This window comes from Polypterus senegalus, chromosome 13, assembly GCF_016835505.1.
Source record: "Polypterus senegalus isolate Bchr_013 chromosome 13, ASM1683550v1, whole genome shotgun sequence".
NCBI lineage: Eukaryota > Metazoa > Chordata > Cladistia > Polypteriformes > Polypteridae > Polypterus > Polypterus senegalus.
The window spans coordinates 126,996,573-127,011,165 of record NC_053166.1 but is presented as its reverse complement, the minus strand read 5'-3'; the positions used below and the strand labels follow the sequence as shown (position 1 = coordinate 127,011,165).

The following is a 14,593-nucleotide window of genomic DNA, read 5'->3' as shown; positions in this document are numbered from 1 at the left end:
ATTTTAGAGATTACAGTGCATTTGTGTTTAATCTACGTCATTGTTATATTAAGTCTGTGGCTAACGATCTGCGCTGGTATCCCAAAGGTTGGCGGTTCAAATCCCCGTCACTGCCAAAAGAGATCCTACTCTGCTGGGTCCTTGAGCAAGGCCCTTAACCATCAATTGCTCCAGGGGCGCTGTACAATGGCTGACCCTGCGCTCTGACCCCAAGTAATTTCCTTCGGGATTAATAAAGTTTAAAAAAAAAAAAAAAAATGAGAAAACATTTAGCATTGCTGCCAAACCATATCTATATGAGCAATAATATACTAATATAAAGCTATAATGGGTTCGAGATAGGAGATAAAGGATATATTGTTAGAGAGAGAGAGATATGATGAAGTACAAGGGGCGTTCAAAAAGTTTCTGCACTTTTATATTTTCGTTGCAAACTGTGAAGGCGGGAGTGAATTGGGTATTAAAAAGTTGGTACAACGCTGGGAAAATTGCATCACAAAAGAAGGTGACTATGTAGAAAAGTGAGGTAATTTGTTTTTAAAATTCTTAATAGAGTTAAAAAAAAAAAAGTGCAGAAACTTTTTGAATGGCCCTTGTATGTGCAGCCTGAAACTACAGCAAAGCTTAGGACGTCTGGAGATTGGTGGTGCACATGTCGAATGTAAAGTGTTGCCTAAAGAGGATCAATTCCCCATACTCTTCAGTTTGATTAAGTGGGTTTAAGGAAGTTATGTGCTTTGTCTTTGTGAGTGAGAGTTCCTGTTATAGACGGGTATCCTGTTCAGTTTTTGCTCCTGCATTATACCTAATGTTGCAACCATAGTTACCTGCATCACACAACCCTAAACTGGTTAAGTGGGTTAGGAGAGAGTTTTTTAGTATTACAAGGCTGGGGGCCTGTGATCCTTTAATGCTACAGTGGCTATAGATTTGGATAGCTACCAAATGCTACTAGCAGCCCTGTCAGATCATTAATTTTGAAAGCAGATTTTTTTTCCCCATCATTAATTGTGTAAGATGCAGTGGTGACTGAAAAGACATTTTATCAATGGATTTAACCAGATATTTTTAACATCCCTCTTCTATCTTTTTGTCATAATCAATTAAGAGCTAATGGAAAAACTTGGCAGCAGTGAATGGAAAGAGAGGAAATTGTGTTGTAAAAAGAATGTGTTCTGTTAAAAGCATTTTGAAAAGTCACAATTTATACAACTTGACATTACACTAACTGGAAATAGATGGCTATGGAGTTCCAAGAGCAAAACATAAGCAAATGCAGGAAGAATACATACATTTCGTGAAAAAGGCTTGGATGTCTTAAACAAACTGATGTTTAACAGTATCAGTTAAAACTTCACTCTTGCATGAACACTGGAAAAAAGAAATGATAAAACGATACATCCTCAAAATTATGAAAGTAAAAATGTATCAAATGCAACTTCAATATTCATTATATCGCCCAGCTGTACATTAGGATGGCCTGTTTACTGACTCCAGGATATTCAATTTGTATTTTTTTTTTCTATTTGAAAACTTGACATTTCATACACAGGTGTGTAAAGGCAGACATGCACCCATGCTGTGAATATACTTCTGTGAACAAAGATTACGTTTAATCACTGTACAAAATAATTCCTGAATTTCCTGATCATTTTTAATATAGAAATAGCAGCTTTTTAAGAATGTTGCTAAGCATTTGCCAAGAGCAACATTAAATTAACTTTCAACTTTTTATACCTTTGCAAATCTAAGTGATTTCTTTCAGCATATGTTAATTTGGCGCATGAAATTGTGTTCTAAAGTGAAGCATTTTTATTCATTTTAAAATGGAGGTGAAGGGTACCAAGGTCCCAACCGGAAAACAAAAACCTTAAAGCGTACAGAATGTGACCACTTTGAAGCAAAGGTTTTGATATACGAATAAACGCCCTCCAAGTTTCTGAGGGGTGCTTGTGACATCAAAAGTAAATGGGAAATAAGAAATGTTATCACAGACTCTTGGCGCTGTTTTCCTGAGGTACGGATATGCTTCCTATCTGCTTTCAGTGTGCGTCATGGCTTGAGTTTACCACCACTCCCTTTTTCCATCAAATTATGTCTATGAATTCTGTTTTTCAATATTTATGTTCTGCCATTTCTTGTAACAACAAACAGGTTCATGCTCATATCATGATATCATGTAATCGTTGTTTTTCAACCATCAGTGTTGTTATTTTACATAGCCTGTGGAGGGAGATTCATGCCAAGTGGCAGCCTGTTGGTGGAAAGTGCACATAAGAGTTTATTGTATCATTGTACAGTGATCCCTCACTATATTGCTGTTTTATCTTGGTAGAGTAATATATAAATTGCTCTACTTTCCCCTATTGTATTATTAATATGTAGTCTTAGAATGCCTAATCGCACAAACTTACCACTGTATATAACTTATCCCCACCTTCCCTTCTATATCTATAACCTCAGGCAATTAGATGTAGTAAAAAGACAAGCAGGAGTTAAGTTACACATAAAATAATGTATTACTGATAATATTCATAAATAATAACAAAATGCAAAGTACATTTAAATATTGGCAGCCATACAACCTTATAAAATGGTGATGTGTAATTCAGGTGGCACACAGACTTGTAGTTACTTTCAGCCACATGTCTGTTCAATATGGCTGCTGAGCTGTGCTCTTCGTTGTGTTGTCTTCATCATCACAGGTTAGCAAGAGAGATGCTTCTTCATCATATGTTGGTAAGAGAGAGAGAGAATGTGGTTGAGCAAGCAAATTTATAAGTTTTCTGTCCAACTCCCTACAGCGAATAGGATATCATGGTACTTGAAGACCTCTGAGACAAGCCAATTCCAAACAGCCATACCTCAGACCAATGGGTGAAATAGAACATCTTATCTCCTGCCCCCCCCAAGACCATATATTACACTAACCTGGCTTTGTGTGGGGGATGGGAGAAAAGACTTTAGCAAAGAAATACTCATCAAACTGGTTTAAGACACAACCCCCCAAATCCTGTCGTAAAATTACAAAGAAAAGTCGTAAAACATGGATTGGGGATAAACAAGAATGCCTCTCACCAAAGTATAACTAAATTACATTGCTTCGCCTAGATTACAAATAAAGACATACAAAACATTTATCAAGTTATATGCAAAATCTCACATCACAACACTCCACCCCGATGAATGTTTTGTACAATGTCTTTATAAACAATGTCTCTTAAATTGATTAAAGAGTCTGATGCATAACTTGTGCATTGATTGGCAGTATTTGCTCTCTTCTTCTTTATTTCAAAGACAATCTGAAGAATTTGGAAGTGCTCCTGATGACTTGTATCTGCTCCGGCTTGCTTCAATTGTTTCTTTAGCTTTCTGCAGTCTACATATGTCATCAGATCTGGTGGTTCAAAATGAGACAAGTCCACACCTTCCACTAAACTAGCCCACTACAATTTAGTCTGTTATATGAATTCTTAATCTGTACTTGTTCTCTGTCTAACTGCTAATTAGACCCATGTCCCAAACTATCTGTTTAAGCATATGCAGCTGTACAATTAACATCAAAATTTAAAAAGTAACATGACACAGGTGCCAGTACAACCACTTCTGCCCAAGTGACAGCACATGTGCCACTGTATAAACAGTTCACAAACCAACATTTGTGGCCCGTCTGCACACTTTTGGGGTTGATTTAGTTGCCTCTTGTGCTTTCCTACCCATGGTGCAACTCTTGGCTGCCATCAGCCTTTACCAGTATAGGTTGGCATCACCACCATGAGACATCAAAGCTATGCAACTCTCATCATTCCCCTGCAGGCCACCCCTAGAGTTGTTTGCTCACCATAGGCATACTTGTTGTGCTAAACACCTCGGTTCAGAATTGGCCCACTGGTCCTGTGCTTGTACCACAGCCAACCATCTCAGCAGGGCTTCTGTATTTTCCCAATTAGACTATACGTAAACATCGGAGCCCATATGTCTTGCAAATGTATCACCTGACCTGCTTTCCTGAAAAGTTCACCAATTTGCTCAGTATACCTTTTCTTTTTTTAATTATCCCACTTAATTAATTAATACCCAGAATGTATACTTTATGAGCCCAAAATGAATCCCTTTATTTTGGCATTCCTAACTGGTTTGTTCAGTTTCCACCCCTTGGAATATAAATTTGCTGCAGTAATGAACAAACCTTTCCTTTTAAACTATAGCTATTCTGACTAGCCTTATTATTGCATGACTTGTGGACTTGTAACTCAAACCCCAGTAAGTGTCTTTTTCTTGCTGTCTCTTCAGTTCTTCTTCATGTCTTTGTCTTTGCTTGTTTTCTTTGTTGTTTCCTCTTTCTTTTTTTTCATTACACTATGTAGGCAGGTCTGCACAATGGAAGGTGACAAAGCAGTTTCTGTCCATCTCATTTTCTTGGCTGTTGACCTGGTGCCAACACTCAAAATTTGCTTCTAGGCATTCATTGGAACAGCTTAGCCGCTAGTGCCATGCCACTCCAATGTGCCAATGGTAACCCAATCTCCTGCATGGATTTTACTCTGCTAATTGCCTTCACTATTTATTACCTGCACCAAACCAAAGTCCATAAAAACCTTACAATAGAAGTAGCACTATTGCAAAAGGCCAGAAAATTGAAACAGAAATAACTGTTTTCCTTTTCCTGTCTTCCTGCGCTGCCCTTCTATTTTTTTTTCATTGCCTGTGTGTCCTTTTTTTATTGTATGGTAACTGGTACCGGAAAGTGTGGGCTAAAACCTCTCCAGAATCCAAGTGCTAAATCCAGCATCACTTCTAAAACTGACCTGTGCTCTTTACTAAAGACCAGCTCACTTTTCTCCATTTTATTGCATGGAGATTCATAGCCTGTCTTTTTAAACAACTGGTCAGTCAGGTTTCGAATTACTGAACCTCAGTGTGTCTGTTTTTTAATTACAGCTGGGCCTAGCAGAGCTGTTAGGACCTTCACACCCCTGCGCATTCCTGGGTTCCTGCCTGAGCTTGTAAAACTTCCTGCTGCACCATCCCCCATCCTTTGTTCTTTGGCTTGTCCTGATCCATTCAAACCAACTCCTAAACTGGTGCACTTTCTTTCCAACTCAGCCATTCTTGCACTAGCACATTCAGACCTTTCACACACAAGCACTTGAATCCCTTTCATTTCCATTGTTCTTTGTTTTAATTCCACACTTTCTTTACTCAGTATCCTTAAGCCATTATCCAGTTCATGCCCTCTAGTCAACAATTGCCATTCACACTCACCAGCTCCTCTGCCTTCTATCTGATCTTTGTCCTAAATCAAATTTCAATGCAGCACTGGTTACCTTTCCTAACAGTGGTAAAATATCTATCAGTGTAGCATGCTCTTTAAATAATTGACAGACCTCAGAATCACCTGGAGATTGTAGTGCAGTGGAGAATAAAGGAAGAAAACACCCTCACTGTTTTCCCTTCCTTTCATCTCTCTCATTTTCCTCATACTCACATTCCCACTCTTTTATCTGAGCACACATCTGTCTCATGTAAGTCAGTTTACATTTCTTTTTTCCACTTCTTTCACTGCTTTCTACTTTAGCAGCGGGTGTTCTACATGCTAACACTTCACAATTATCACACCAACTGTTACATCTGTCAAAACTCTCACTCAACATTCCACAACTTTCAACTTCATTCACTTTGCTATTTTCTTCCTTATCATGATCTTCCTTATTACCAATAATACAAGCTAGTAAACCTCTTATAACAGCAGCTGTCTTATTTAAACCTGATCTCTGTTTTCTTGCTTTTAATCCTTCCAGCCCCCTTCCATTTTGTGGCACACTCAGCTCAGCTTCTGCTTTCTCTACCTGAACTACAGGTTTCCTAGCTTTAGCCTGCTTCCCTCTGCCACTCCACTGGAAGATGGCTGACTTTAAAATGAACTTAGGCATTTCTAAGTCTACAATTTACTCTAATACAGTTTGCCAAATTCGTTATGGGTTGGCCTACTTTTGCCCCTGTAAGCAAACATACACATACATACACAAAGATCCTAAACGAATAAGTACTGTATGAATAATGAATGCATGTCCCATCACTCCCTAGCACTTTAATTAGGGACTCGCTACCACCAGTACTAACAAACATGCAGGTGTCCTTGTGACACACATGAAGTCTCTACACTTTGTTGGTTATATTCAATTCAGCAACCAAACAAAGTTTTACTTCCACCGCATTTGTACACTGGGTGCCCTAAAATTCACATACATAAACAACACATACATCAAAACAGTATTTGCAAACAGGGTGCAAAACATGGTTACCCCAAAATCCTGCCGACTACGCCAATTGTTTTATCTTGGTAGAGTAATATATAAATTGCTCTACTTTCCCCTATTGTATTATTAATATGTAGTCTTAGAATGCCTAATCGCACAAACTTACCACTGTATATAACTTATCCCCACCTTCCCTTCTATATCTATAACCTCAGGCAATTAGATGTAAAAAGACAAGCAGGAGTTAAGTTACACATAAAATAATGTATTACTGATAATATTCATAAATAATAACAAAATGCAAAGTACATTTGAATATTGGCAGCCATACAACCTGATAAAATGGTGATGTGCAATTCAGGTGGCACACAGACTTGTAGTTACTTAAAATGTCTCTAGTTAAGGCATCGTTGGTGCTCAGCTTTCAGCCACAAGTCTGTTCAATATGGCTGCTGAGCTGTGCTCTTCATTGTGTTGTCTTCATCATCACAGATTAGCAAGAGAGATGCTTCTTCATCATATGTTGGTTAGAGAGAGAGAGAATGTGGTTGAGCAAGCAAATTTATAGGTTTTCTGTCCAACTCCCTACAGCGAATAGGATATCATGGTACTTGAAGGCCTCTGAGACAACCCAATTTCAAACAGCCATACCTCAGACCAATGGGTGAAATAGAACATCTTATCTCCTGCCCCACCCCCAAACCCCAAGACCATATATCACGCTAACCTGGCTTTGTGTGGGGGATGGGATAAAAGACTTTAGCAAAGAAATACTCATCAAACTGGTTTAAGACACATCCCCCAAATCCTGTCGTAAAATTACAAAGAAAAGTCGTAAAACATGGGGGGATCAAACAAGAATGCCTCTACCAAAGTATAACAAAATTACATTGCTTCGCCTAGATTACAAATAAAGACATACAAAACATTTATCAAGTTATATGCAAAATCTCACATCACAACAATCGCGCTTCGACTTTTGCGGCTTCACTCCATTGCAGATTTTAAATGTAAGCATATCTAAATATATATCACGGATTTTTCACTGGTTCGCAGATTTCTGCGGACAATGGGTCTTTTTAATTTATGGCACATGCTTCCTCAGTTTGTTTGCCCAGTTGATTTCATACAAGGGACGCTATTGGCGGATGGCTGAGATGCTACTCAATCTGAGTATTAAATAAAACTCCTCAATGATATACGATATGCTTCCCGCACGGTGCTTCACACACTTAAAAGCTCTAACAGCCCGACTTGATTTTTGATTGTTTGCTTGTCTCTGTCTCTCTCTCTCTCTGGCATTCTCTGCTCCTGACAGAGGGGGTGTGAGCAGAGGGGCTGTTTGCACAGTGGTTGTTTGCTTAGAAGATACGGACGCTCCTGTAAAAAATGCTGAAAGACTACCTTCACATTGATCCCTTCATTGCGGTGCTTCCCATACATAAAAGCCCAACAGCCCTATTGATTTTTGTTTACTTTTCTCTCTCTGTCTCTCTCTGACATTCTGTGCTCCTGATGGCACTCCTTTGAAGAGGAAGATATGTTGGCATTCTTTTAATTGTGAGAAAGAACTGTCATCTCTGTCTTGTCATGGAGCACAATTTAAACTTTTGACTAAAGGGTGTTATTTCATGTCTAGAGGGCTCTAATAATGTTAAAAAATGTATTTAGGAGGTCGTAAACAGGTTTTGAATGCTCTATCTGCGAAACGTGCAAATTCATTTATCTCTCTGGAGCGGATTAACCACGATAAACAAAGGTTTACTGTATAACTGTGTGGAGAATATTTATATTCAGTGTGGGAGTTTCTAAGGGCTTCAAATATATAAAAGTAACCATACAAACATATGGTTTCTACTTCGCGGATTTTCATCTATCACGGGGGGTTCTGGAACGCAACCCCCGTGATCGATGAGGGATTACTGTACTTTGTCCACAAAACAGTAAAACACACTCTGGACTGATTACAGTACATTGTATTTTTTGTAAAAAGACTTACATTTTTTCAAAGGGCCAAACCAAGTACACGTCAATACCATGTTCAGAGGGCCAGCCAACAGTCCCCATTTATGCACTTTATGTAGTGTGTTTTGTGTACGCATAATAAAGAAAATATTGAGAAAATGAAAAAGAAAGAGATTTTGATAGAACTAAACCATGATGAAACAAATGGAAGCTCGATAAACCAATTATTGAAGTTCTTGTTGAGGATATGGTAATGACTAAGGACAGCGTTTTTGAGTGACTTACTGACTTTCACTGATACCAGTCAATCCATAAATACATGAGGAGAACATGAATCTCCATGTAGACCCTAGTGCTGTGAGGCTGGAAGGACAGCTAAAACATCTATACAAAACTTTCAGAACTTCATTGTGATTAGAGCTAAGTGTATGCCTGTGACATCTGTTTATTTCTAGTCATTTGTTTGCATGCTATTTGCATGCTCAATCATTATCTCCCATTGAACCACAAGTATACATGATCATACCAGACGGCAGCAGGCAGTATCTTTGCAATATAATGAAATCATTCTCTGTATACTGAAAGGCTGTGACTTTTTTCAGTGATTACTGTTTAGTTGTCTACAGAACAGAGACATCATTTCACTACTGGGTGTCAACATTAAATAATGTAAATGACAGCACTTGAGGATGACTTTTTCAATGTGAAATGTACTGTATATGCTAGAGGAAACTGAGTTCCTGGGGTTAAAAAGTTGCTGTGGTATAAGACAAACAGTGAAGTGAAGCACTAAACTACTTTTAAAATGTCTAAATCTTGCAGGGTTTTTTTTCCTTCCTGAATTGACCTGGATGCTCTGTTTTGCAATATGTATACAATCTCAAAGTATTAAGCAGCTGTTATTTAACTACCACTAGTTTAAAAAGGAAAAAGAAACATAAAGTGGCCTGAGATATTTTGATCAACCATCTATATATTCTATTTAGGGTTTTTTTTTTTGAGAACTTCTTTTATAAAATTTCTGTATGGTATTTAATCCATATTATCATAAGGTTTCCTCATTGGACAGCAGTTTCTTCCCATAGTCTAAAGACTGTAGTGTAAAACCAATGCCACATATGTGATATTATGCAATAGGATATGTCAGACTTGCTGTCTGAAATTACTGATCTCCTTGCCAGACCATCTCAATATACACTGAACATGTCAAATTTAGCAACTGTTTGCCAAACTTTCAGCACATTTGTTGCTCCTCCTTTTTCATAGAGGGACCAGTACCAGGCTGCCCAATGGAAACAGTGCTGTATGAAGGTTTTACAGATACAGCGAGTTCAGCCACAATCTCTAACCCCCGTTTTTGTTTTTTTCCCCAATCCATTCCATTGTGGTACATTAAGTTCAATCCCACAGACAGGCAAGTTTCTCACTTGTCTGCGAGATTCAAAATACCTGTGTTCCTTATTCTTTGTCAGTGCATTGTACCTTTGGAATGAGCACTCACTGGTATGTTGCAACATCACATTAAGCAGCTGGCTGTCATGTGAGTGTACTACCGACTGTTTCCGACTATATAACATTTTATGTAAATGAAGGTTGTAACTGACAATCGCTGGAAATTCATCTAATGTGACTTGGCCTTAAGTAAGGCCTAGGTGTGTATGTGTGTGTAAATGTATCCTGTGATTGACTGGCATCCCATCCAGGTTTCATATCTGCTTTGAATCTATACAAGTATTGATTTCAGCTACCAGCAATTTTGTACAGGATCGTAAAACTACCATAATGAGTTGATTGTACTACTGAGATAAGTACTTGCTCCCTATATCCTTGCCCTAAATTAAGTGGATTAGACAGTTGAGGAGTGATGCATACCTATAATGCTTTCACTGTCAATGGTTTATAATTACTGTTTTTACTTTGCAGATGGCAACCAAATTCATGGAGACAGTACCAATGCACAGAGAAAATTGCAGTAATGTTTTACACCAAATAAATGTCAATTCTTTTCTGAATGTCCATCAAGCAACGTCTGGAGATGGTGATAAACTGGCTACAAAATAGTACTTATTTTGTCAGGTTGTTAACCTTTAATTACTCGTTTTCAATTAAGAAATTGCTTCATTAAAAAAAAAACTTTGTGCCCTGAATGGTGGGAAATATCGGGATTTAAATTTGGTGTACAAAAGCTGCATTTGGCTTCAGTGCACAAGAAAGATCAAATATGTACATGTGAAACTTTCAAAGTATTTCTCTTGAAAACCTGCACAGTATTGATTTTTAGGAATATGTAATGGCTTTATGAAACTTAATTTTATGGCAGAACTATTTTTGGAAGGATTTCACTTCAGTGATTATTTTCTAGTCGGACTGATTATTTCATACAACAGGGTATTTTTTTGTGTAGATGAGGGTTTCTGGCTTTTTGTAAGATCTTTGTTTTTAGAACTAGCTAAAAGAAATGTCTGTCTGCACTTGTTTTCATTATCAAAATTCAAACAAAAAATACATAAAGAATATTTCAACAGATTTGTGTTCCTCTGTTCTTTTGAATCCACTTTATGCTGAATATTGTGTTACAGTGTAACTAATTTGCTTTCTAGCATTCTGGTTTTCTTTAACAGGCTTCATGTGTGCCTAGATGTATTAAGTTGTAGACATGTAGGACTGTGATGGCTTGTAGATAAAAGAAATACAATTCTCAGAAAAGATTTGCTTTAGATTTCATGCTGTGTAATTTTGTTAATTTACATAACTTTTGTAGAGCATTAAGTAAATTAATACAGCACTTGTTCACTGTTTATTTATTTTTTTTTTTTTGTTTTTTGTTCGTTCAGTGTGACAGCTCTCCAGCTTCTGAACAAATGACATTTTAATCATCTCTTAAAATTCTTAATTTATCATTGCTCCATCAAGTTTGGGACTAAGGTGCATTTCCATTGTAATAGTACAAAATCATTTCAGGCCTACTATTTTTTCATTTTTAAAGAATCGGTCAAGTAAAATATATAATTTTGTTTTATTTATGTATACTTTGATTGAAATACTTCTTTTGTACATTTTGTGTCAATATGTCTTCTTCCTCGTATAAATTATTTCTATAATGTCTTCTATCTCTGTATAACAAATTCGTTTATTTAATTGTTCCAAATTTAAATTCAGTTTTGTTATCAATCTGAGCCAAGAGTATATTTTCCTACATAATATTTGTATTTTTATTATTTTGTAAAAATTGTTTATGTAAAAAGTATGTGTCATGAATGTTTGAGAAATACTTCTGATTTATTCTTCCCTTTGCTATTTAAGGACTTTGAATCCATTTGATTCACTGACTTGTGTTGTAAAAGTGCATGAACCAAACAGGGATCCCCCTTTTTTTAAAAAAAAAAATCAAGAAATTCAAAATTAATACTATTTTGTCATGTTTTTGAAGATTATATTGCACTGTTTAAAGTAAAATGCATCTAGCAATCATGGTTAGTATAAAGTTATATCTCACAACACCGTAAATTTAAGCTGAAGAAGTGTGAACCAACATTAAATTATGTGACTAACATTCTTCTTAAAAGTTGTAACCAGCTGTATCACTGTTTCATTTGAAGAAGCTGCTCTTTTTAGTAGCACATACAAACTACTTTTAGAAATAATACATAACAAATAGTGAAATGTTGTCTAAGGGATACGATGAAAAGTACATTAGTATATGTTGTTAAAGCTCAGGACCCAATAAGATATTGATCATTATGAGCCATTACTTGAATAAAAAAAATGTATAGATGATTTTGTATATAATACTGTGTTTAACTTTAGGTTGTACATGTAAAATAGCACTTCATTTTTAAGAGAAATCTAAATTGTTCCTGTAATGTTTGTAGTGGAAAGTATAGGTTTCAATGAAACATTTTTTGGATATCTTGTATAAAAGTGTTCAATGTTTTGTATTTAATTGAGAAGATGCACGAAACTAAAAAAAAAAAAATAAATAATAAAGTTTTTTTTGCCAAAAAGCCAATAATTAAAGTTTGCTTTCTGTTCAGAGGAAATTAAGGTTTTATACTGCATTGATTTATTACATGTTAACAAAAACTTTGTCTTTTACCGGTCCAGTATATTAGTGCTGACAATGCATTGCCTACGTTTCTTACTGCTCTTGTCCAATATTTGTGTTACATTTTTAATCTCTTTCTTTCATAGCCCATCACATTCACAGTGTTAGGTGTCTGCCAAATTATGTTTCCTGATCTCTGTTTTTGGTTTTTTTTTTTAATGTGTTTTCTTATCTAAATTATCTTTTACTACTTTTGCCCCCTACTCACTTCGCTTGCCAACCCCCTCGGCCTGCGCTTCGCGCTAGTCTCTTTGCAGTTCTGCCGCTCAGATTTTTATTTTCATGGGCATTGTTACATATACATCAATGCAACGTATAACTCGAATGTTTGCCTGTGAGATTTAATTGTCTTTGCAAAAGCTGTTCTAAAGGGAAACTGTGTTAACATTTTAACACGAATGGCATATCAACATCTACTTTGTTGTCTAATGTTACTTTCTTGGATACAGCCTTCTTTCTCCAGTAATATATGCGTTGGAAGACTGGATGTTGTTAACTGTTGTAGATATTCGGATATTGTAAGCTGTTTTCATCTTCTGCACGATCACCACCAACTGTTTCAGCATAGTCTATTGATACGCATTTAACCAATTTGCTGTGTAACCATCATCATTTTTGGCATTAATTCATTTGACTTCCTCGTTTCTCAGTGCTAGAGGACCATGGTCTTGTTTGAAAATGTTTCAGAGGAGGATGCAACATGAAAAAAATCTCAAGTCAAAAGTCTTGTCTCCAAAAAGTCTAGTCACATTGAAGACTTTTTTTTATATAATAGAGAGGTATGTTTATTGTACTTATTTGTTTTATGTTTATTATTGATGCTCCAATGGATCACCTGCTGATTTTCACCTCAAATGACTCAATCAGTGACTGGGAAATTAGCCAGTCTCAGAAAATAATTTTTTCCAAACCGTTTTTCTTAATCTTTATGGGATTTTAGTAGTTGCTGTCCCTTATACGAGGTATTATGATAGTAAAGGAATTGCACGAGTCATTTGGTTTCCGAACTTGCTGTGAACGGAGAGCTGACAGCCAGACTTGGGAGAGAGTGCAGGCAGAAATATTGGCTTTTTCATTAAAGTAAGTTTAGTAATAAACTGAGAAAAGGGAATCTGAGGAATTGTCCTGTGCATGGAGAAGAATGGCAGAGTGTAATGAAAGAGAAACGCATCTTTAGCAGAAATTGAAATGGAATGAGCTCAGATGGTTTCATTTTGTTTGGTAATTTAAAAAAGACACACTTTGAATAAGCTTGTGTTTACTACAGGAGCTCTTCTTTTTTTATTAGAAAAAGGACAAATAATGAAGAATATCCCCTCATTGTTTTACATGTAAACTTGTTAAGCATATTAGTCTTGTGAACATTTTGCTGGAATTGAGGCTTGTAATTATTACAAGAATTTTTAATTTCTTTTATGTCATGTTTATTATAGACAAATATTTTTGAACATGTTTTATTAGGTGAAACAAGTATGTTTTATGGTGATTTAATTTATTTTGGTATGTTAATGATCAATGAACAAACAATACGACTTCAAGATTTAATTTTGTTAATAGAGAATGAACAGTTGACACTTGTGATCTGCAGTTTTTATTATAAAAATACCAACTTAATATGGAACATAAGGTTTCTACATAGCAGGTTATACCAGAGTTTAGTGTTTTTTTAAAAAGAAAAAAAAAATCGGTATTGGGATCGGCCAATTTTAGTAACATGAAATAGGTGATCAGTATCAGCATTATCAATATCAGCATTATGCAGTATCAGCATTAAGAAACTGATCAGACATTTTTATAGTGTCTCATTTATGTATTATCTTTCCATGTGTAATTTTATGTTCTCTTATGTCCCATATGTTTTGTGGGTGGTACCCCAAGAGCCAGTGACACCCTGAAGTCGCCAGAGCTGTGTCTCCACCTGGCTGTTTAGGTCAAAACAGAAGGAGAGCTCAGGCATGGCACGTTGAATTCTGTTAGAGTTGTGAATATTGTTAATATTATGTTATCGTGAGGTCACTGGAAAGGGGCGTGTGGAGCTCCCGATAACAAGTCTTAAGAGTCCTGGTACTTCCTGTCTTGCTATATGGTTGCAAAGACATTGACACTATCCAGTGACCTGAGACGAAGACTGAGCTCCTTTGGTTCTGTGTCTCTCTGGAAAATCCTTGGGTACCGTTGAATGAGTGGTTCCTCATGGAGTCCCAAATGAGGCACATTACCTGCATTGTGAGGGAGCATCAGTTATAGCACTATGGTCATGTGG

The 14,593-nt window shown here is 36.5% G+C and overlaps 1 protein-coding gene across 7 annotated transcripts in view; it reads left to right on the top strand.

Annotated features, from left to right (window-relative positions):
* Positions 1 to 11,612, top strand: part of LOC120542052 (ubinuclein-1-like) — a 66,723-nt gene extending 55,111 nt beyond the window's left edge. For 6 of the 7 annotated variants that reach the window (XM_039774160.1, XM_039774159.1, XM_039774163.1 and 3 more), the window contains one exon: positions 10,149 to 11,612. In XM_039774160.1, coding sequence (XP_039630094.1) covers positions 10,149 to 10,201 — 53 coding nt within the window. In that variant the 3' untranslated portion in view covers positions 10,202 to 11,612. The remainder of the gene's footprint in view (positions 1 to 10,148) is intronic. The other variant, XM_039774165.1, reaches the window with a different exon arrangement.
* The last annotated feature ends 2,981 nt before the right edge of the window (positions 11,613 to 14,593 follow it).